Source organism: Augochlora pura, chromosome 7 (genome assembly GCF_028453695.1).
Source record: "Augochlora pura isolate Apur16 chromosome 7, APUR_v2.2.1, whole genome shotgun sequence".
NCBI lineage: Eukaryota > Metazoa > Arthropoda > Insecta > Hymenoptera > Halictidae > Augochlora > Augochlora pura.
Window position 1 is genome coordinate 27,421,624 of NC_135778.1, and position 24,222 is coordinate 27,445,845.

General features: G+C 40.7%; 1 protein-coding gene across 16 annotated transcripts in view; it reads right to left on the bottom strand.

Annotated features, from left to right (window-relative positions):
• Window positions 1–4,530: 4,530 nt before the first annotated feature.
• Dnc (phosphodiesterase dunce) overlaps window positions 4,531–24,222 on the bottom strand; it is a 467,245-nt gene continuing 447,553 nt past the window's right edge. For all 16 annotated transcript variants that reach the window (XM_078188084.1, XM_078188083.1, XM_078188079.1 and 13 more), the window contains 6 exons: window positions 22,695–22,788; window positions 17,591–17,820; window positions 11,956–12,219; window positions 10,498–10,597; window positions 9,383–10,038; window positions 4,531–8,869 (listed from right to left, as the gene is read on the bottom strand). In XM_078188084.1, the coding sequence (XP_078044210.1) occupies window positions 8,738–8,869; window positions 9,383–10,038; window positions 10,498–10,597; window positions 11,956–12,219; window positions 17,591–17,820; window positions 22,695–22,788 (1,476 nt within the window). In that variant the 3' untranslated portion in view covers window positions 4,531–8,737. The remainder of the gene's footprint in view (window positions 8,870–9,382; window positions 10,039–10,497; window positions 10,598–11,955; window positions 12,220–17,590; window positions 17,821–22,694; window positions 22,789–24,222) is intronic.

The following is a 24,222-nucleotide window of genomic DNA, read 5'->3' on the forward strand; positions in this document are numbered from 1 at the left end:
AGAGAAGAAGGGCATACTCTATGCCTGCTCGAGGTTTTAAGCTACCCTGTTGTGCCATCGCCGAACCGGTATATTGTAGTAATCGAAGTATCGTTTGCATATTCTTTTAGAGCGCTGTGAAGAGTACCGTATCGTTGCGTTGATTCGATGTTTGCGTTTGTTTGAAAGCCGAGGACGAGGGAAGACTTTAACCGGCGAGTGACGATGGGACTAACCGAGGCACACGACATATCGATATCGAACGAAATCGAGCGAACCAACCGAGTGCGCTGCTTGGACGAAGGTCGCGCTGTGCGGTAGCGATTAGATAAATTAATCAAGCACTTTGAGCCGTGTTAGGTGACTTCAGAGTATAAGAAGAGAGAGAGAGAGAGAGGGACAGAGAGCGATAGGCCACGCAGACGAGACGGGAGAGAGGGAGGGAATCCTTTTAGCGAGAGAAAGAATCTTGGGGGAACCCGAAACCTCGACAAAGTACACATATTTTTCACTCGAAGTATTTTAATTAAGGACGCCGATCGTGGGGACGGAGAAGGGGAAGGGGAGACTACTTGGTCGCATGCTAGTCGATTACTATACATACTTGGTTAGTTGGGTATACATACTATAAATATGAATATAATACGGGATAAAAGTGAATATAAATATATAAATAAATCTATGCAAATATACAGAATTATATAAATACACGAAGACAAGTCGATGTTGGCTATAAACTGTACACTATTAGATAACAAAAGGGTGAGAGAGGAGGTAGAAGACGATGGCGCATTCGCGATGGTTGTCGACATCGAAGCTCTTTGACAATTTTCTTATTGGGATTTTCTCATTGGTAATCGATCATACAAATTATGCAATTACTTTGACGTGTCGCTATAAAAATTCTATTTAATAAAGAGTGTGGCTGGTTTAAATTTACGACAACGCGAACGAGGAACCACGAACTCCGTAATCCATATATATATATATTGATAAATATTTAATGATTAAATTTAATAATTAAAGATTTCATAGTTAAATTTAATAATTAAATTCGAACAATCAAGATCCGACAATTAAATATAAACATTCAAGTTCCAATGATTAAATTTAATAATTCAAGATCCAATAATTAAATGTAATAACTGAAGATCGAATGATTAAAATTGATAACTGATGATCTAATAAATAGATTTGATAACTGAAAATCTAATAAATAAATTCGATAGCTGAAGATCTAATAACTAAATTCAATAACTGAGGATCCAGTAATTAAATTTGATAACTTAAGATCTAATAATTAAATTTGATAATTGAATATCTAATAATTAATTTTGATAAGTGAAGGTCTAATACTTGAATTTAATAATTGAAGATCTAATAATTGAATTTAATAATTCAAGATCTGACGACTAAATTTATTAAATGAAGATCTAATAATTAAATTTAACCACCGAAGATCTAATAACTGAATTTAGTGATTAAAGATTTAATAATTAAATATTTATTAATGTACAAATAATTTGTCCTTCGCCTTCCTCGGAAAAGGGGGTACAATTTCCACCTATCTGTAAATAGTAGGCTTAACGATGAAACGAACGAAAAGTAAGAGAACGAACGAGAAGCGTAAAAACTAGCGTCAATCGATACCTTGTCGCGATCTCGAAGTCGCTGAATAAAAAAAGAAAAAGTTTCCTGTAAAAAAAGAAGCGTCAACGCGTTGTCGACGACGACGACGTCGACGAAGAGAAAATTCGGTTTTATATAGATCGCGAGAGTGTAGATTTCAGGGTATTTATATCGAGGGTTGAATAGTTATACAGAATATACAAAAATATTTAAATATAAATTATATTATAAATACAAATATGGAGGAGTATATTATCTATAAATATATATATATAAATATATTATATAACTATGTTTTTATTGTTGTGAAGTTAACTCGAACGACCGTAGGCGACGCTGTCGCCGGTAGGGGACGCATTCGCGTTTCATCGAACAGGAACAAACAGAAAGAACACGAGAAAAAGTACACTGTCACTTTAATTATCATTCGATCCGTCGTCGCGCCCGAACACTGTCAGTCGAACCAATCGCGCGGTTACCGTGAATTTAGTAGATGAAATCCTTTGAAACAAACAAGTATTCGAATGAAAAACGTTCTGTCGCAATCGAAGTTCTCGATCGAATCAGCTTCTGTAAAATTCTCTGTAAAATTTATTCTGTATATATTAGACTAACCATTTTCACGTGGGAAAACAAATGAAAGCGACTCCTGAAAGAGAAAGAACGAAACAATAGCTGTCAGTGTTCGTCGAAACGACGTTGTCTCCAGGAGACACGGATCGCGGTAGTTGCGACAGGTATCTGCGGAAGAAAGCGGGCGTACTGTTTTCCCCGGTGATGCTGACAGAGATGTATCCTTTCTAACGATGTAAAATATTGTTTATATTCTAACGAGAATTAACAACGGACAGGTATCTGCGAGGCTGAGTGAGTGGGGGGGGGGGGGGGGGGGCGACGGTTCTTCGCACCGCGTCAAACCACGCCAAAGGGTCGCAAACCGTGTGAAACGGTGTCAAACACGCGTCAATCAGTGTCAAACTGCGTAAAGCGATATCTAAATGTGTTAAACGGTATCTAACTGCGTTAAACAATGTCAAACTGTGTTAAACGTTATCGAACACGCACCGGACGGTGTCAAACACACGACGAACGGTGTGAAACCGCCTCGAACGCCGACTGTTCCCGCTCTCCCATCAGCCGTAAGTCAGAATCGGCGGAACGAGCCGACGAATCGCTCGAGAAAATGTCGAAGAAAACCGAGAAAACCCAAAAAAAAGAAACACGAAATTAAAAAAATCGTTTACCTCCCCTCGTTACGCACGCACGTCACTGCCTGTAGAACGAAACACAACGACTACTGCCGTCTCTAGTCTTAGCGATTTACGCGATAATTCCGATTTTGTAAACGTGGAGGCTCCAGCCTGCGATTGTCGTTCGTGGTTCGAGCGGAAACGTGAAATATCTTTCGCACGCGATTTTCGCTGTCGAAAAACGTCGTCAAACACGTACTCGGCCTTGGATAAATGATAGAAAATTAGCGTTCATCGTTGCGGGGCGAGATTAGGCGTCGAGTAACATCGTATCGCTTTACACGCGTTTACAGAGGCATCGTTAAACACCGTCAAACGTCGTCAAATACATCCTCGGCCTTGGATAAACGATAGAAAATTAGCGTTCATATTTGCGAGACGAGATTAGGCGTCGAACAACTTCGAATCGCATTGATCGCGTTTACAGAGGCGTCGTTAAACACCGTCAAACGTCGTCAAATACATCCTTGGCCGTGGACGAATTGTAGGAAGTTAACGTTAGCGTTGCGAAACGAGATTCGGCTTCGAACAATGTTAAATCGCTTCGAACGCGTTTGAAGAGTCGTCGTCAAACATCGTCAATCGCCGGCCGTGGACGAATGACAGAAAATCGCGTGAAACGTCACGAGACGAGATCAGACGTCTAATCGCCTCTAATGCATTACGCAAATATCATTTAGCTTCGTCGAACATCTTCGAACACCGTCAAACATCGTCAAACGTCGTCGAACGTGTCAGAATCACGGCGCGAGCCTCGCACGACAATCGCGGCCGCGACAACCACGCTAGACGAACTATAGTCGCATGACGCGAAGGAAGCCCGACAGATTTTTTTTTTAGCGAGCGAAGGGACAGGGGGTTTCGCGAGCCGCCACGATGAGACGCGGGGGTGGTGGACGGCAAGAAAGAAAGGAATGTTGCGAGGCGTAGCCGCGCGAATCTCGCGCGAGCGGATTTTCGGGCGGAAGAGGAGACGACGTAAAAAACGACCGAGCGGCGCACACGTTTTCTGCACTCCGTAACACCGATCCGACGGTACTCTAATCCCTAGAAATTGGATCCACGCTTGAAAGCTACGAACTCTTATACATAACTGAGTGTTTTATTATCGGATTACGAAATATTACGGCGATACTTATTAATGTAAATGGTTTTTCATTACTATATTATAGATGTTACTTAATAATATATTTACAAATAATTAAGCCAGAGCTGTTGTTTCATTCGCGCCCGCCTGTCCTCCCCTAATTCCGACATTTCTTGGTAAATTATATAACCTGCGATAGAATATTTATTCATCAGTGGCTAGGTTCGCAAGGTAAGTGATTGTCTATCTAAAAAATTTCACGCGGTTGTTGTATTATTTTTAATTATTTGTTCTACTGGCATAGATGTGAGAAGTATTATACGAATTCAGTATGGTTAGTTAAGAAATTATTTCCGACCTACCTTTTGGTCTTCTAAATTAAACAATTCATTGTGATATATTTTAGTATTCGGTGAAACAAGCTTCAAAAAGATTGTTCAATATCTTTCTGAAACCATGACGATAACATTTTTAAAATTAAAGCGACGCAGGGTCAGCTTAAAAAAATTGCTAAATATTTTTCCGAGGTCGGGATAATCGCTAAAAAATTACCAGGTTGAAATTAACAATTAACGAACAACGGTGTTCCGACAATAAATATGTTTTTATTACACATACATCTCGTACGAGGGTTACACGATATTAATACATGTTCATTTAACTGTCCAGCAATCAAACACGTTGTATTTTTATCTCTATTTTGTCTCTCGCAGCCATCAGCGTCTTATCAACGGTATTTATGACCCAGTCGTCATCGTCATCGCCGCCACCATTGCCATTCAGTGGTGAAATATACAACAAGCACACATCATGTAGAATTCATTGGCATCGTCATACATGGTAAAACATTTGTTAGATTAGGCATGAAACCGCGCTCCTCTCTACGGGAGTCGAACATCGACCAACGAAACAAAAGAAAAAACGAAACAATGCGGAGGGGTTGTTGGGGGTGTGTGTGTGTGGGGCTCGGTGTATACACGAGCGTGTGTATCTCGCATTGGTGCGTGTATATGCGCGCGTGTACGTTGTCCATGGTCGGACGAGAAAAAATGGAGGGTCTAATGGTAATCAAAAGTGATTTTTCGTCGTTCGATCGGTCGTTCTCGCTTGAAACAGAATTTTCTTCGTCGATCCGCTTCGTCGACCAATTTTAACGCAATTTTCCGCTCCTCTCTCGTGTTTTTCCAGCCTTTTTTCCGCTCGGTTTTCTCTCGTCTTCGATTTTATCTTTTTTTTCCCCGATTTAATTCGATTCGATCGACGCGAATCCGATTCAATATACATACATATACATATACATATATGTATGTATGTCTGTATATATGTATATGTTTATGTGCATATATATATCAGCGGGTGTTCTCGCGACATTGCCAAAGGATCCCAGGGTCCCCGCACGCCTTGTCACGCCACTGTCGCATCCCACCTCCTGCCTCTCGGTTTAAACGTTTAATTATCATTGTTACGTCGTTGCTTACGCATCTAAGAAGTTCGTTTAAGTTAATCATCTGCTTAATATCTAATCTCGGTAGCCTTATGTAATACTCTTATAGTCTAGGCTTGGTGGCCAGCACCAAAAACATTCACTAGATTCACTGCCTACGACACAGATACAGAATTCGCGTCTTTCGCCGGGCGGGCCTCGATCCTCCCATCATCGATCGCTCCGTCGATCAATTATAACGAAAAGTATCCACCGAGGGAAACGATAAAACACGCCTACGTCGTCGCCCCGATACATCGTCCAGCGAACCGCTTACGCGCGCGCGAGCGCGCTCGCTCGCACGCGCTACCCTTCGATCCCGTGTAAAATTCGCACAATATAAAAAAGAACGATAGAAAACGAACGAGTAGAAAATCAATCCTCGTCTTTATTTTTTTCGAATCCTCTCTCCCGCCGAAAGTTCCCGAAACCGTGTGCCCCCACCGCGACGAGTGTCGTCCAATCGGAGCGCGGCCCAGGCCCGCCGGAAAGACAGCGTTTTACGTTCCCGAGTTTGAATCGGCGCTCGACGACCGGGACAGGATCCCCGGCCGTGAAACCGCGCGCGGAATGATCCTGGATCATCGGCCTGGATGATCTCGGCAGGTGTCGCCGCGAACCCGTCCCGGTCGGCGCGCGTTATTTGAGCGATTCACAGACATCCAAGCGAGAGTACTTCGTATTTTTTCTTGGTTTTCATCAACGTTATCATCCTCATCATCATCATCATCATTAGTTTTGTTTTTTTTTCCTTATGTCTCTTTAAACACATCGATCTGCAAGGTTTCTACCTAATTAATTTTTCGACTTGTCACGGATTATGATTTTCTAAATCTACCATCGCTAGAAGCCAGAACGTGCGATGATTCCTCGCAGGAAATGTGTCTCTTTTGTTTGACATTTTGTTTAGTTTGTGCTTCTCTCTTTCTCTGTATGTCTTTCCGTTCTTTGTCCGCGTCGTAAGAGATATCGCTTCCCAGCTCCGTCGTCTACGTCGCTCTTCTCCGCCTAGGTGATCCCCGTGTGAGAGTACTCAGAGAGACGTACGCGACGGAGCACCGACGACGGCGCGACTAACACTCTACTCTTTGGTTAAAAACGATCGTGTACGCGTTGGTGTGTGTGTGTGTGTGTGTGTGTGTGTGTGTTTTGCGACGCGCTTGCGCGTTTTGGCGTGTGTATACATGTGTGTGTTTATGTGTGTCGAACGGCGGCTACGTTAATTTTAATATGAACAACAGAAAGTGAAAAGGCCAGCCTTTAGCGCGTGTCTATATTAAAATTAATCGTTCAACTCGTTCCAGGCCGCAGCCTCTCGCTCCAGGACGAGCTGTCGACCGTCGTTGGAACTGCAGACCGCTTCCGGTGGCCCGCGTTCCCCCCTCTCTCTCTCTCTCTCTCTCTCTCTCTCTCTCTCTCTCTCACTCTCTCACTCTAATTACTAATCAGCGAGCATGACGAAATCTTACGATTAGGGATAGGCTTAGTTCCTCTAACGATTAGGTTGTTGCCGAGGTGATTCTTCGGGGAACCAAGGATGAGCATGAAGCGCGATACTAACGATCCTCCGGACACCCGATCCCGCCTGATAACCATTGGGACCCCGTTTATCCTCCGCGTCATCCACCGCGGGGCCCTCCGACCGGTTTCCCGAATTCTGACTAGTTTTGCCACGGTGTTTGTCGGTGAACAGGGCGTCACCGGGAGCCTTCGAACTTCGTCACGGTTCGACGACGAGGTCGGCCGTGGATGCGGAGACGCCGACCCGGCCGGCAGCTTCTACCATATTGAATTGATATGTCTGTACGGAGCCCGTTGCCAAGCGGCGTCGGACCTCGGCACCCTCCCGGCTGATCCTCCAACGCTCCTCCAGGTCCTCCAGGTACATATACGTATAGATATATGAAGAGATTCGTTCGCCTCCTACGAGCTCAGGACGTCGGCCAGGTGTGATCGAACGACAAAACGGGGGCGAAAGAAAAAGCGACAATGGTAACAACGACGATGCTCTCTCTCTCTCTCTCTCAATCTTTCTCTCTGTCTTTCACACGATTCTTCAGCGGTAGTCTTCGTCATCCGTTCACTCTCTGTCTCCCATGAGCCAACTGACTTCAGCCGAGGACTCGAGCTCCACGCTCTCGGTACGCCTCGTGCCAGCCGAAGCGCAACGAATTCTGGGACCGTTCCTCGACCTGAGACCCGCGTCAGTGACGAGCAAACGTGTACCGAAACGTGCGAGCTGCCCTCCTCGACGGTGCCCCTTGCAATCTCTTCGAATGTCTTCTTCGCTTGCCTCTTCCGCGAGTCTTGTCTTCTCTCGTTCTCCAGCTTCCTCATGCCACGCAATGTCTTCCAATCCCTTCCTTATGATTTCTGATGGTTTCAAATGATTTCTTACGATTTCTTGCTCTTTGTTAGCCTCACAATTTCTTCCTTAAAACTTGATCTTCCTTGCAATTTCGTATTCTTTCTTACTTTTTCTGCCACGATTTTTCACTCTTCCAAACATTTAATCTTGATTTACGATTGTTATTCCTTCTCGCTGTTTATTATTCTTCCTTATTATAATTTATGATTTCTTACACTTTCTTAGTTTCTCTTTTTTCTTTTTTCTTTATTCGATTTCTTACTTTCTTTCTGTTGATTACCCATTCCCTTGTGATTTCTTGCGATTTATTCGTTTTTCGTCTTAATTTTTATTAGTCTTTCTTACTGTTTCTTATTCTTTCTTATTCTTTCCTACACCATTTTATTCCATCTTACTCTTTTCTACTCCGTGAATACATTATTTTATTCCAACTTTTTCCATCTTATTTCATCTTATTCCAACTTGCAACTTCATATTATTCCAATCTTATCCCATCTATACATCATTTTCTCTTATTCTATCATGTCCCAACTTATTCCATCTTAGTCCATCTATATTCCATCTCACTTCATCTCATTCCATCTCACTGCGTCCAACTCCATCTCCATGTTCCTCCAATCCTCGCACCGTCTCTCGAACTCCGCCGAAATCTGTCTCATAATCTCTCCGAAATCCTCGACGCAACAGAAAAGACCGTTCCCCTTCACTCGTCCATGTCCCCGAGCTAGCAGCGACTAGACGCGTCGCGGTTCGCTTCCGTGGCATTCCCAGAACAGGCTCGCTCTTCCACCGTCCCAGGGAGTGGAGCTTGGCCAAAAGGTCAGTAGGTCGACACAAAGAGACCCGGCCGGGCGACAGCGAGCTAAGTGTCACTGGCGCACACGCCACCAGGTCTGCTGCACCTTCTCGTGGAGCTTCCTGCAAATACCCGCGAGCCTCCGTCACATCCCAGCCTCCGCGGCGTTCTCATCCAGCTCACCGCCCCCGCCCTCGCCGGGCAGGTCTTCGGCCGCTTCGCCGGTGTCCCCGGTGTCCGTGGCGTCACCGGTCTCGTCACCTTCTTCCAATGTGACCTGCAAAGACGATATAAATAATTATATACTGTTCAACTTAATCGTGTACTACCTTAGGGAATTATTTAGACTCGAGAGAACGTATGTACTGCTACGAAATTATAGAATATACATCGTTGAGAATTGGTCAATTTCGGTGAACGATGACTTAGAGAAGAATTGTCGTAGGAAGATGACTCTTTTTTTAAATTGAAGTTGGGAATTTCTATTTTAAGACAGTATTTTGGAATTTATGTTTGGTGTAATTTTGTTACTGTAATTCGTTGAACGTGAGACAATGTTTGTGGTACTAGAGATTGCTGAGAATGTGATGGCAGAATTAATTACTATACTGGAATAAAATTATAATCCTAGATTAGTTCACCCTGTCTTAAAGTAGACACTTTCAGCTTTAATTTCAGCTAAGTCGCATAAAAATACCCGCGCGAGAACCTATCCAAAAATTCATCCGAACTATCAGTCAATGCAACTGCCCCTAAATTCTAACACCTTTAATGAGAATCGCGTTCTCACCTGGAAGTGTATCCTGTCGCCCTGCTGCTCGTTGCCCTGCTGTTGCTGGCTATCGGACGGCGGCGACGGAGGGATCATGGACTGGTACCAATCGCGGTTCTGCTCGAGCGTGTCCAAAATATCCTGTGCGTCTGGGTGCACGAGGTCTGCCCAAGTCTCCCACAGCGGATGGACGATGTAATCGATGAAGCCGACCTGCGATTTCTCGATCGTCGCCCTGTGACGGTCGCACATCGGACTGATGTCCATATTGCGCTCGCGTTCGCGGTCACCTTGTAGGAAGAACTCCTCCATGACAAGGCTGACCCACCGTCGGTAGAGGGTCAGGGGTTTCGTGGGGTTGGACAGGTCGGCGCAGTGCACCAGATTCTGCAGAACCTGGATGCGGTCGGTGTAATTGTCTAGCAGGAGGACCCCGGAACCGGCGACCTTCTTCGTCTCCACCATGGTCTTCAGGTCCGCCAGCAGCGACATGTGCTTCACCATGTCCGTGGACAGGACCATGTCGATCACCATCTTCCGGAGTGTCTGCCGTTGCTTCGACGTCATGTTCACGAAGATGTCGCAGCCCTCGTTCTGCAGCAGCTTGAACGCCACTGCCAGGTGGTGGTTCTCCAGCACCGACACGTCATTGTACATCAAGGCGAGCTCGGAACCTGAGGAAGAAGAGCCGATTAGGAAGAGTCGATTGAGAAGAGTCCATTAAGATGAATTCATTAACAAGAGTTGTTTAATTCCTTGCACTATCGCTACTTTCATTTTGTGGTAATTAGCACTTATGCGTATTTAATAATTTTACTAATAGGACCAGACAATTTCAGTTTTCTGTATTGTCTGTATTTATCTTTGTTTCTATATTTTAATAACAGGAGTATTTATTTTCATTTCGACGTAGAGAAAATTAATAATATTCATATTTAGTAAAGCTTGCATAAAATCTTCACCAGAGTCTGACTCGTTATTATAGTGCAAGGGTTTAACAGGAGTCCATCAACAAGACTCGGTTAACAACAGTCAATTAATAAGAGTAGATCAACAAGAATCGATTAACAACAGTCGATTAACAGGAGTTTTATAAAATAGCCAGTGAAGAATTGAATCGACCAGATACTCACTCGAGTTGACGAGGAACTGATTGGTGAGCCCAGGGTGGTCCACGTCGTGAATGGTGGCGGCGAAGAGGGCCGCTGTGATTTCCAATGACGTGAACACGGACTGTGGAAAAGCGAAGATTTAATTAGATAAAAATACTGAGAGTTATCGAGACGCGTACAAGTAAATTTCGTAGAAATAGTGGCCAAATCCAAAGTTTTACAAATATTCACTAATCGCGTGTATAGCCGACACTCGGACTCTCAGAATTTATTTTTAAAATTTGTGGAATGATCATACTAGACTGATTTTTAAGGCTGAAGAATCTGCTTTTATATGCTGTATTTCATTTTTTGGTAAATACTCTTTTTACCGTCTAGCGAATGGAAATATCATGCTAAGGAACTCGCTTTAAAATTCATAACGCCTAAGGAAGTAGTCAATATTTAGACTCCCACAGTTTGCTTAGAAAAAATCTTCTGACAATCAGACTAGAGTCAATTTGAAGGTTGAAGTCTCTATTTTTATATGCTATAATTCGTTTCTTAGTAAAAAATTTCTCTATGGTCTGGCGAATGGAAATATTGTTCTACAGAACTATCTGTAAAGTTCACAACGCTTGAGGAAGAAGTCAATATTCAGACTCTCATCATTTACTTAAAAAAAATCGTAGGACATCTACATTATACTCATTTTGAAGACTAAAGCCTCTACTTTCATACGCTATAACTAATTTCTTGTTAAAAATTTGTCTATGATGTACCAAATAGAAAACATCGTCAACGAAAACGTTCCACTAAACTGAGAACATCCAATTAGTAGTCAATATTCAGACCTTTGCAATTTCAATAAAAATAAATTTTTGCGACAACCAGGAATTACTCATTTTCATTTCAGTAACATGACTCAATCATTCTTCGACGTATTGTCTCTATTTTCTTATCCTTCTCACAATTTTTATTTCAAATCCACAAGTAGCAACCTCCAAAGCATAAACTTTATTTTAATATAAGTTCAACTTCTTCCAAAAGCAATTTTTAACAATTATTAAACATAATTTCGTATGATAAATTAGGTAAGATCATTATGAAACAAGAAATGAAAAGGAAGATGGCTATCGATACCACATAAACCGTGTGATTTTTCTAAAAGAAATTTATAACAATCTTTTTAATGATTCCAAAAAAAATTATCACACCAATTGTCTACCGAATCGAGAACAGCCGCGTGTAATTCGGCCACGACTTCGTTGAAATTCGCGAGCGTGCGACCGGGACATTAATTACCGGCCGGCGAGGCGCTAATCCGTGGACGCTAAACGGTTCTAACGAGACGCGAACGATCCGCGGCCGATAAGTAATCGACGCCGAGAGTTTATTGCGCCTAGCCGGCTGTTTTCGACGCGGTTGCGAAAGCGACTCTGGGTGCACACGATCGAGCCCGGGCCATTGAATACGCATTAACGTTGAATACATATTAACCTGTAGTGCGGGCGTGTTGAGCAGCGCGTGGGTGGATTGGGTCACGTCGGCCGCGTGGAGGCTATTGTGGAAGGGATTGTCCTTGACGTAATGATCCTCTAGGGTCATCATGAATGTCACGAAGGTCTTCGGCGGGATGGCCAGGGATTTGAGCAGGTCTCGCCTCTGGAAGACTGTGTACGCGACGCAGGTCAGCGGTCTGTTGCTGCTCAGGTCGCCTATCCTGAAGATGTCGATGCCCCACTTGTCGATGTCCGACAGGAGCTGGAAATTTAAAACAACGTCAGATACGCGGACAATCGTCGTTGCCTCGTGGTTGACCTAGGTCCGCCGTCTCAGCAGACGCAGCGAGATACAGCTCTCTTAATTTTTTATTTACCTTTACAATCTTCGATAGAAAAATTTATAAAAGTTCTTAAATAATTGTCTTCCTCGTTGCTACGTGTCAGATTTTTCTCAGAGTTACTTCTAGTTTCTTAGAGTTATTTTATAAAACTCTCCATCTCCCCTCATACTTGTCAAGACTATAGATTTAAGTGAAAAATTTTGAAAAAATTCTCAGACGCGTCTCCTGATAATAGTTTTATTTCAGAATTTTTTCAACATTCGAACTCAAAGTTGAGGAACGAAAGCGAGGTTAAAATCCTTCCATCATCCCCAACCATAACCAGCATCATCAAGACTATAATATTGAACTAAAAAATTTGCACAAATTCTCAAACGTGTGTCCCAACAGCAACTACAGCTCAGAATTTTTTCAGAATTTTACCTCAAATACCCTAAGAGAAATGACCAAAAAATTGGAAATCAGATTTTTCCCCATAACTACCCCCTAGGAGATGATACAGAGATGAAATTTTACAGACCCCGCCCCCTTTCCATACCTCGAACAGCGTATCGACGACTCGATTCCCTTTTCCACGAACCCTAAAAAAAATCATTTCCCATCACCGCGCACTAGGATCGAGAGAAGTAGCACCAAGCGACCTGAACTTGTCGCGAGTGTTTGCGATCAGTTAATGGTACTTAGCGGGAGGTACGTGCGAAGCATCGAAGCCGGCAGGTGAACGGCACTGGGAGGAACGGAAAGTTTCCCGACGGGTGCGCGTCGAATGTCTCTTGGAAATTAGAGCCTGATTCTCGGCTGATCCGGGAGGCGCGTCCTCGTGTTCTGTGCACGTTTCGCGGTTCCGCCGTAAACAGAGGTGAGGCGATAACGACCACGATAAGGGATTCGGGAATTTGGGTTATCTGCGGCCGGTGGCCTCGTGCCGAATCGGTGGCCTAATCACGAGGGCCTGCGACCCACCCGTGACGGCCGTCGAGAGTGACGCTTGGTTTGCAAAGCTTGGTTTACAAAGCGTCGGTTGCAAAGATTTCTTCGTGATGCTTTGTTCGCAAAGTTTTGACCGCGACACTTTGTTGGCAACGCTTTGGTCACAAAGCTTTGACTGCGACGCTTTGATCACAAAGCTTTGATCGCAAGCTTTGGTCGCAAAGCTTTGACTGCGACGCTGTGATCACAAAGCTTGGGTCACAAGCTTTGGACGCAAAGCTTTGTTTGCAAAGCTTTGACCGCGACGCTTTGATCACAAAGCTTTTGATCACGTTCGCTACGCTTTGGTCGCAAAACTCTGGTAACAAAGCTTTGGTAGTAAAGCTTTGGTAGCAAAGCTTCGTTCGCAAAGCTTCGTTCGCAAAACTTTGACCGCGACGCTTCGACTACGACGCTTTGACTACAACGCTTCGACCGCGACTTTTCATTTCCGACGTTTCGTCCTCAAGGCTTCGTTCACAACTCTTCGTCCCCGACGCTTTATCCACAATGTTTCGTCCACCACGCTTCGTCCACAATGCTTCGTCCACAACGCGAAGGAAACCGCCGCGTGGAAAACGCCGGGGCGAAGGGTGCCTTGAACCCCCCCGGCATCGGCGCGCTTTATTTGCCGAATGCCTGGTTAAACATCGCGCTCGATTATCAGTGCTAACACGGAGCACAAAGAGATTCCCGGCGCCCGCTGATGGGTCACGTACATCCGAGTGGTTTTCCCCCGTCCTTTCTCTATTCTTTCCGCCCCGCCAGCTAGCACGGCAGCGAGAGGAGGCAAATATGTAAACTGCGGCATCTCGCTGGAAATTTCCTAGCCCAGATCTTAAATCAGCCGGCTGCGCTAATGCCCGGGCCGTGTGGAATTACAGTCGTGGGGAATTATGCTCCCGAAATAATTCAAACTGTATCGCAATTGTATCGTAATTAAATCAGGATGTACATTCCATTACATTGTAATTTATGTTTCAGGTCATAGTTCGATTGAGTTACGGAGCGATTAAATAATGTTGTAATTAGTTGTTGAATAAGTATCGCAGATTGGTGTGTAATTACATTGCAACGTGAAACAATTACATTTTACGACAATTACTGTGTGATCCGTAATTAAATTGTTGTTCGATTAAATGGTGAAATAATTGAATAATATTGTGGTTTGTATCTCGAGTTGACGTTCAATGAAATTGTAAAGTAATTGAATTATATTATAATAGAACGATAAATCTTATTTCTTATTGTTACTTGTTAATTATCGTTTAATTCTTTGTTATTTATTACTCATTCGTCGCGACGTATGGAATAAGTAAGAATTACTTATTCCATAGTTAGTTGTTACCAATTAGTTGTTCGTAATTTAAATTACTATTAAATTACAACGTAATTCGTAATGCAATACGAGTACAATTTTAGAATGCTCAATACTTCAATTACATTAATTACGAATGATAATTGTTATTTATTTAGTCCGTTCTGTCAAATAGATAATAAGTAATAAAGAATTAAATGATAATTTACAAGTATCGATTGTGATTGTACTCATAAATAATTTTTATCGTTTTCAATCATTTAAGTAGATCTACATGAAATAATCTGCGATCATATTTATCTTCTATTAATACTTCAAAGCGAGAAATAATACCGGATTACGTAATCGAATTACGATATAATTATATTAATACAACTCTGGGTCGCTCGATCATTCGGATACTCGTCGCATGTTCCCGTAAATTTCATTATGTTCCAAAATCCATTATTATTGTCATTATTATCATATGTTATCAAATATATTATACTTTATATTATTATATCATCTTATATTAATATGTTATTATACTATTATCATCGTGCTGTTATTATTGTACTATTCGCATTGCTGTTATTATTAGTATATACGTTATAAAATATTTTATACATTACATTATTATATTATTTTATATTAATACGTGACTATACTATTATTATCGTACTATTATTATTGCCATTATTACTATTATAGATAAAAAGAATATATTATTCTTCACACAAAAAGAAAAAGAAACTCGTAAATTAAAGAAACGCGTCATTTCTCCGCAAAAGATCGAGAAAAATAACGGTAATTTCGCGATGAAATTATGTCAGAGCAGTAACAGGTGTTCGTATCCTAGGCGCATCTGTCGGACAAAGAGCGCCGCGGAAAAATGATAAGACCCGGTTTTTGTCTTCGCGGGACAGCCGAACACCTGGGAAAATCCTCGCGCAGCTGCGGCTGTACGCGCTCCAGACGCGTCTTCGATCCCCCGCTCTCTGAGAGATTACACGTGTTCCGGGTCCTGTGCACACCCGATTGATAACCGGACAACAGCGCGGAATTAACAGGGGATTAAATCTGGTGTATCGCGGCGCACTGCCTGATCCGATTTGCGGTTTTCCCGCGATTCGGAGCTATGGAAACCCCAGATAGAAACGCTCGCGACGGATTTATTTCGGAAAGGCGCCCACTGTGTGCTCGACAGCGAATCGAAATTTCAAACTGCAAGTTCGAGAAAGCGATTTATGTGCATGCGTTAACTGTAAATGGATATCGAAGACTGAATATGGTTTTTAGGTATAGTCAGAGTTTTTCGGAGTTCGCCAATTTGTTGTTGAAATGAAAATTAATTAGGGCACTGTTTTTCATATTGACTATAGGGTAGTTTTTGTATATGTTGTAATACATTTATATTATATATTGTAATTTATTTTAATACATGTTGCAAATTATTTTAGTATAGATTGCAATATATTTTAGTACATATTGCAACGTATGAATTACACTTTTAATACATACTGCAATATATTATTAATACTGTATACTTAACATCATTCAAGAAGATTGGACAACTATAATTTTTCTTATTAAATACAAAGTTATTTACCAATTGTTTATCACAACTTGTACAATTAATAAGTAATTCTAATTTGAAGAATTTCATAAGTAGACCTTTCTAAACTATTACATCGAGTCATATTTTTCATAAAAAACAGTATTCCATAACAACAAATGACACCGAAAAAATCGACAAGAAGCTTTTGATTTAATAAAAGGAAATTAACATCGCTTCGATCACTTTGTTTTAGTAAAATTGTATACGTCGATGCACAGTGGCAGCTCTTCCAAAGGAGTTGATCAGAATGCAATATCATCTACGTCAATGGTTTAACAATGTTATGCAAGCGACACATGCCAAAAATCGTGGATGCTCGACAGCGACCTTCCTCGGATGGTTAGAAAGTGCTGGCATCGTTCATCAATTTCGCTTTCACGATTGTCGGCCGTTTATGTAAGTGTCACGTAAGCAAAACGAGGAAGACGTGTCATTCATACCGAATAGAAACTCTCTGGGAAATTCAGAAGATTCGATGACGTACAGATCAGTCTAAACGATCGAGATGAAATGCTTAGGTAACCTAGCCTTAACCTTAATCACTTGTTTTGGGACCTATATTTGGGACTTATTTATCAATTTATTTGGCAAACATTTGTCGATCTGTTTTGGGATCGAAGAACTATCAATCTAAATTGAGATTTATATAGAAATTTAATTTGGGACTTATAAATGAATTTAGATTGGGTCTTATTTAGCAATCATTTGGGACTTATTTATCGATCTGTTTCGGGACTTATTAACTACCAATTTAACTTGAGATTTATATAGAAATATAATTTGAGGTCTATAAATGAATTTAGATTGGATCTTATTTAGCAATTCATTTGGGACCTATTTATCAATTCGTTTTGGGTCCTATTAACAATCAATATAGCTTGACACCTATACAGAAATTTAATTTGGAATCTATAAATAAATCTAGCTTGGCACTTATTTACCGATTCATTTGGAACTTATTTATCTATTCATTTTGGGACTTATTAATTTTCAAACTATCTTGAAACCTACACAAAAATTCACTTCGCAAGTTGGGCATAATTTTAAATCAGGACTTATTTACCAATTTATTTTGTCACCTATTTATAAATTTAACCTGTCGACAAATCGATTTTGGGACCTATTTAAAACATCACTTAATCTACCTGTGTACTAATGAACCTAACTCATGAATCTAATTCACGAATCCAACTTCCTATCTATCCATCAACTCGGATGAATAGCCATCCATCAATCCAAGTTGGGACTTATCCGTCGAACCATATCGGGCCCTATCCATCGATCTATCTCGAGACAGATCAAGTTTTTTTTCCCTCTCAAGGCCCCAAGATCAAACTGTATCTCTGCGTCTAACTGTTCTCAGGTGACTGACCCAGGCAGGTCCGAGGGCCAGCGGATTTCTTACCTTGCCGAGCTCCTCCTCGCTGGGTGTCTCAACACCGTAGAGTGGTACACGTTCTCCCGTGAAGCTGTTCGTGTGCGTGAGCGGCCGTTTCACGCCGCTGATGTGGGACATGGCAGCCGGGCCCCGCTGGGCCCGCTCCATCTTCTTGACCACCCTCGCATCTGTGCTGCCTGCAGCCGTGACCGCATCTTCGATTCTCAGGGAGGGCAGATCCAACTCCTGTTGCTTGTCTGCGGACAGAAACCAGAGCCGGCCGATTAAACATTTGCTGGCTTGTGTCTCGTGTCTCGGTCACCGAAGCCATTTATTTATTCTTTTATTTTTACGCAAAATCGAAACGTATTACCGTGTTACATATATTTAAATTTTTAGGAGAGAATCGAAACGATCTTTCTCCTTCTCAACCTTGAATGTTACTTAAGTATTTTATGTATAAATTTAACATTTTATCGACCGTAGCTCATAAAGCCTTAAATCCTCTGATCGATAGCCTGTTAATTGATTGCTATGACAACCAATACTTTGTTATCTATTACCCAGATAAAAGAGTTAGATTTTACTATCGTAAGCTAATGTATTATTATATAATACATTATTTTTAAATATTTTCTTTCGCGATTAATAAAATGAAAGAATTAAAATAAGTAAAATAGAAATCAAGTGAAAGCAAAATAAATCAAATGAAAATAAATGAAATTAAAAATGAATAATAAAAGTAAATGAATATATAAAAATGTTGGTAGACTTAATTATTCTACAATAACGGAAATGTTTACGGCCTAACGGCCGGTCAATAAAGTGTTAATACGCTAGAAAGGGTTAAGGCCTCGTTGGGCGAAGTATTACGGCCGACGGCCGCCTCCAAACTAATTAATAGCCGATGCTACCATGCGACACGGCTCGAAGGTGATTTCACGGATCACTGGGCTCAGAGCGTGGCGTAATTTGTTTATGTAACGCCTAGCATTTCTCGCTCGGCGACCTCGGCAACAAACTTATTCGATTTCGCGAGCAAGCCTCCGATTTCTGATCGTCGACGACCCGGGGTTCTTACAATTCTGATACCCATAACTTCTTTAAAAAAAAATCGCACGATGTTCCGCTTATGCTTGTTTCAAACAGCACAGTGTCCAGTTTCAGAATCCTTTGTCTGATTTGTCTTGTTAAAATCGTAATCGCGAGATTTAGAGGAAATTGTGAAAATTGTCGTTTGTTGGAAAACGTTTATCTTATTACGAATTCAAAAGTCTGTGCAGGGGGTAATAAATTTTTTCTAAGGCTAAAATTACCATAAAATTAAAGAGCGAAGATTCAGCTTTCGAATGAGTTATCAAAAATAAAGCTACGATTTTTTCTCGCCGTTTTGTCGCAGTCTGAAGGAGAAGTGTGGCGTCGACGCGTGAGAGCTAATAGTCTGTCGCGGTACCGCGCTCATTCAGACTGCGAGGAGACGGTAAAAAAAAATCGTAGAACTAATTTTTTGACACTCATTGCAAAGAGGAGACTCTATTCTTTCAGACTACTATAGACTCAATAGCCAAAAAAATTTTTCAGATTCTCCAAACGTTTCCAAAGTCGAAAAATTGTCATAAAATAAACATTGTTACTAAAGTTGCAATCATTAACGATACAATAATGCAATCGCAATATAATTAACGCGATTTTAAAGCACATTTCGTACTCTTCAAAAGGAGCCTAAGTTGATCGTCTTCCATCATTTTGTGACGAAGTTACAGAACTTTGTAACCCGACGATTTACCAGTTTCTTATTTTCTCGATCAGCGAACGGGATTCGCGAATTTCAGCCCGCGAGTATTAGATAACGCATTAGGCGAGCTCGTTAGGAATAACTATAACGTTAATGAACCCGCACGGAAGGCTGCAATTAAATTATGGCTGCGGTATATCCGCGGAGCTCGGTTAGAAGTTGGACAGCGGATGGAACGTTGTTCCGCGGTGTTTAATTAAAAGCAGAACGCGACAGCCACTATGCTTCCGATTCGATATGGTAATTCTGAATTAAAGCGATATTTAAACAAAATATTCCTTTTTGTTAGAACTCGAAGATTGTTGCAGATCAAAAGTTATTCTCTGTCAAATATAGAGAATATTATTATCAGCAATAACTAAGAAAATATATATGATTTTTAATATTAATATATTATTAGAAAATTGTGATTTTTATGACATAAAAAGATGGAGCAAAAATATTTAATAATCAGTACATCTCTATGAAGCTGAGTTCCGTCAGACGAACTGCCTTAAATGTTTACAACAAGTAAAGTATTTGTTCAATTTTATTAAATTTATTTTTAAGGATCACAGATCTTCGAAAAACAATGCAAATTGAATAATCATTTGGAATAGTTGACTTTTTGAGGTGTAACGAGTTTTTTAAACCGCTGTGCGTCGGCTCATTATCCATTCGAATTTAAATGCGTGTCGACGTCTATCTCGCCATTCCTGTTCCCTCCGGCTTGAATTCTCGTCCATTTTTAGCAGTCTCCCTGACTGGAACGGGCCCGAAAAACCTATTCATCCTCTTCCTGCATCGTGTTACAATCGCACGTGCCGCTAAAACGCTTGTGTAATTAGCGAACTTAGTGATCTCGGTTTCCGGGAAAAAAAGAAGCGGCGATGTCCGACACGATTGCATATCTCGGCAACCAGCCGTCCGATTTGCATGAAACTCCGCAGACATCGTTCGCGCGCTTTCTTTTATCATCTAACACCGCAACTAAATCAATATTTGCGAAATATTCGGCGTTTCGCAGGAAAAAAACCGACGACATTTTTTTTTGATAAATCTTCGTTTGAATTTCAAGTCTCTTTTTGAAATAATACAACTTCTGATAAGATTATTATTTTCGAACGAACTAAATTTTATTATACTCTGAAAAGGTTCTTTCATTTATGTAAAAAATGTGAGATTGATGGAATTGTTAGTTTCGTTTAAAACATTGCTCAAATGAATACGTCGTTAGAGTCCGACGTGAGAATACACGATCGTTTCTAAGTCTTTGATCGTAACACTATAACTTCCGAGCAGATTATTATTTTCCAATGAAGTAAATCTTATTTTACTCTAAAAAGTCTCTTCAATTTACATGAAAATTGTAGAATTAATAGACTTCTCAGTTCCACTGAGAAAAAATCTCGAACCGCGTCCTTTTCGCGTCTCTCACGCTGCATCTAATCTCCACAATTTTTCTTTCGCAATGCTATAACTTCGAATCAGATTATTATTCCCGCACGATATAAATTTCCTTTTACTCTAATAAGTCTCGTTAAAGTACGTAAAAGCTGTGAGATTAATAGTCTCGTTGCCTTTGTTACAAAAGCTTCTTACACGACCCTCACTGGCTGTCGCGAGATACGGAAGCGTTGCGAGCCTCCCGTGACTCAGGGCACAATTATGATTTTTTTTCCAAGCGTCCCTAGATGAAAAGGAGAACGGAGGTTTGCGCAAACGATTCCGAACGTTTCCTGATTCCACGAGCAAAAAGGTGCCGGTTGCACAAAGCGCGCGCCGGACGGGATGAATGCTCGAGAAACGATCATGCTTCTATGGGTTCTCAAGGGCCTTCGATGCGTAAGAGAACGGCGCCCGTTTCATTGCCCCTGATATATGCTCTCCGAGCGACCTCGTCGATCCTTTATCTTTCCCCTTCCTTCTTTTCGTCACCGTGAACACAACCAGCTCGATCCAATTAAAATTAAACCATCTATTAAACCTTTAACCCCTTGTACTACGACTTGTTTCAAAACCACGTGAATTAGCATTTGCTTGTTACCGATAAAATCAGAAAAATATCTATTTCAATTCTACCTCCATTTCAATTTCTTATATATTAATAACAAATATTTTTTAATATTTCTAGATATTTCAAAATATGTTTAAGTACTTCTAACCATTTATAAATAATAGTGATAGATAATTCGTATATTACGTTCTAAATCTTCACAGCGAGTCTGTTGCGATATTATAGAATAAAGGGATATAGGACTCTAAAAGATTAACTCTTTTTCATATTTGTATATGGTGTAAACATCGCGAAACACGCGCGCGAAACGATTTGTTTGAACACAAAAGAAAAATGTGGTTTCAAACGTTTCGAACGCGCGTATGTGCCTCGAGGCGACTGGTTGGTTAGCGAAACTTCGAACTGGTTTCCCTCGCAACTTGGTTCATCGAAACTGTTGACACGATATTTCATGCTAAAGTTGATCGGTTCGCTTGAAATTTATACAGTAGCTCCGACGCATCGTTGCGAACCAATATTTTCAACGTCCATTATTTTTCTCTGATTTTACGAGCTCGCCGAAGACCGGGGGATATCGAGAAAATCAAGGGTTTTCAATCGACTGCGATGTTTCCATTGGAATTATTCTAGTCGGGCGATATATAAATAATTGGGATTAGTCTAGTTCAAAGGACATAGTTAAAGAATAAGGCTACGTCAATTGTCACGCTTCAGAACTTTTTGTCAAATACATAAAACGGAATAAATAATCGTGAACATATATGCCAGACTCGAGAAATTCAATGAAAAATAGTTAAAAAATTGATATAATTCGAAAAGATTAAAAATTGATATAATTCAACAAGATTAAAAATTCGACACCATTTTCAACTCCTCCAAAAATTAATCTCAACTTAAACTAATACAATTAAAAAATATTATTAATCAGGAAAATAACGCAATTTGAAAAATGATAGAATACAATACTATTAAATACTCGAAAAATTATAACAATGAAATTTTTTAACGTTTCTAAGATATACAATTTTCGAAATACTGATTCGAGAATTATATATATATATATATATATAATTGCAATCGTGAAAATGGTTACAGCGCACCGAGCGAATTTCAATGGTCACCATCGCGGATGCCGCGGCGGAGCGTTAAAATGTTGATGCGAGGTGAAATCTATTTTTAGCGGTCGATCGAAAGCAACCGGATTGACCGGCAATTATTATCGATCCCCCGGGGAATAGAATCGCGTCGACCGTGAACTTTCGTCAAAAGTAAATGAATTTCCGTGCCGGCCGTCCGACGAGTGCCCAGCCTCGAAAAAGCAAATAATTCCGTCTACTCACCGAGGAAAGTCGTGCAGAGGTACTCTGAGATCTCGACGCCAGACTTCGAGGACTCGGAGAAGTAGGAGAGTTCCTTGTTCAGCATTCGCTGGAACTGTAAAAGAACAATTAAAGGGGTTAGTTCTTGCTGCCGTTCGCTTTGCGATCAATTCTTAGTGACGATTATACGTTGTTCGGGTTTAACACGTCGACGCTCTCGAGACCGAGTTCCTGGGTCAATCGAGACCCGGGATATGAATATTATCGTATTGTCTAGTTTATGAGGTTTTGTATTAAATAATTTTGTGCTAAGATCTATGGAGAAACTGTTGTAAAAAGATATTGAAAATGAGTACAGTGTATGAAGTAAAATAAGGTAGATTTAACGTGTATATTAATAGAATGTAATGGAATTTAGTTTACATACATTAAAATATAACAAGATTTATGTAATATATGCGGAGAAAAAAAATGATAAGATTTGTGTGATACATATATTAAAATATAAAAAGATCTGTTTAATATATCTATTATTAGAATATAATTAGATCTGCTTAATATATACATATATGAGAATATAATAAGATCTATTTAATATATCTATGAAAATATTACAAAATTCATTCAATATATTTATATTAAAACACAAGAAAATTTACCTAATATATATGAAACTACAATAAAATATATTTAATATATATTAAACAATAACAGATTCATTTATCACATCCATAAAAATACAATAAGATACATTCAGTACAAACGCCCTTTGTCACTTCACCCGGTTAAAATTATTGCAGCAACGTTGTCAATAATTGTTCAGCGAGCCAGTTCTAACAACTTAAAAAATTGCCGAGTCATTTGTTGCTATTTGAAAAAGGTTATTCCACTCGGAAGTAGCATCCAAATATTTTCGTGACCGTTCGCACGTGTAGACTTTTTCTCGCAGCTAGAAAGAGGGGTAGTAGTAGTAGGTGTAAATTCTCGAGGTGTCTCGTTGGTTCGGATAAGAGGAGGTGTATCGTTTCACTGGTAAACGTGGGGCGGAAGCTCGTCAAACAATCGCGTGACTTCTCTCGCTTCCGATTTGTACGACGACCCTTATCGCTGTTAATTTACGATGTTTACAGACGGTGCGTGTCGCGCATGAAATTTCGACGCAGGACAAACAATCCGCGGCGATGCTGAGACTGCGTCGGACGGCTGAGAGAGAGAGAGAGAGAGAGAGAGAGAGAGAGAGAGAGAGAGAGTAAGAGAGACCGATAGGCAATGAGTAAGACAGACAGATAGGCAGAGAGGAAGAGAAACGGGTAGGCAAAGAGTAAGAGAGACAGAGGGTAAGACAGCAAGAGAAACAGAAAAATAAGAAAGAAAAGGAAAAAGAGAGAAATATGTAAAGAACAATATAGACAGTGACATAGAAAGAGAGAAAGAAATATAACCAGAGAAATAGAGAGAGAGAGAGAGAGAGAGAAAGGCAAATATACAGAGAGGTAAAGAGAAAGAAATAGAGAGGGAGGGAAAAAATAAAGAAAGAAAAATAAAGAGG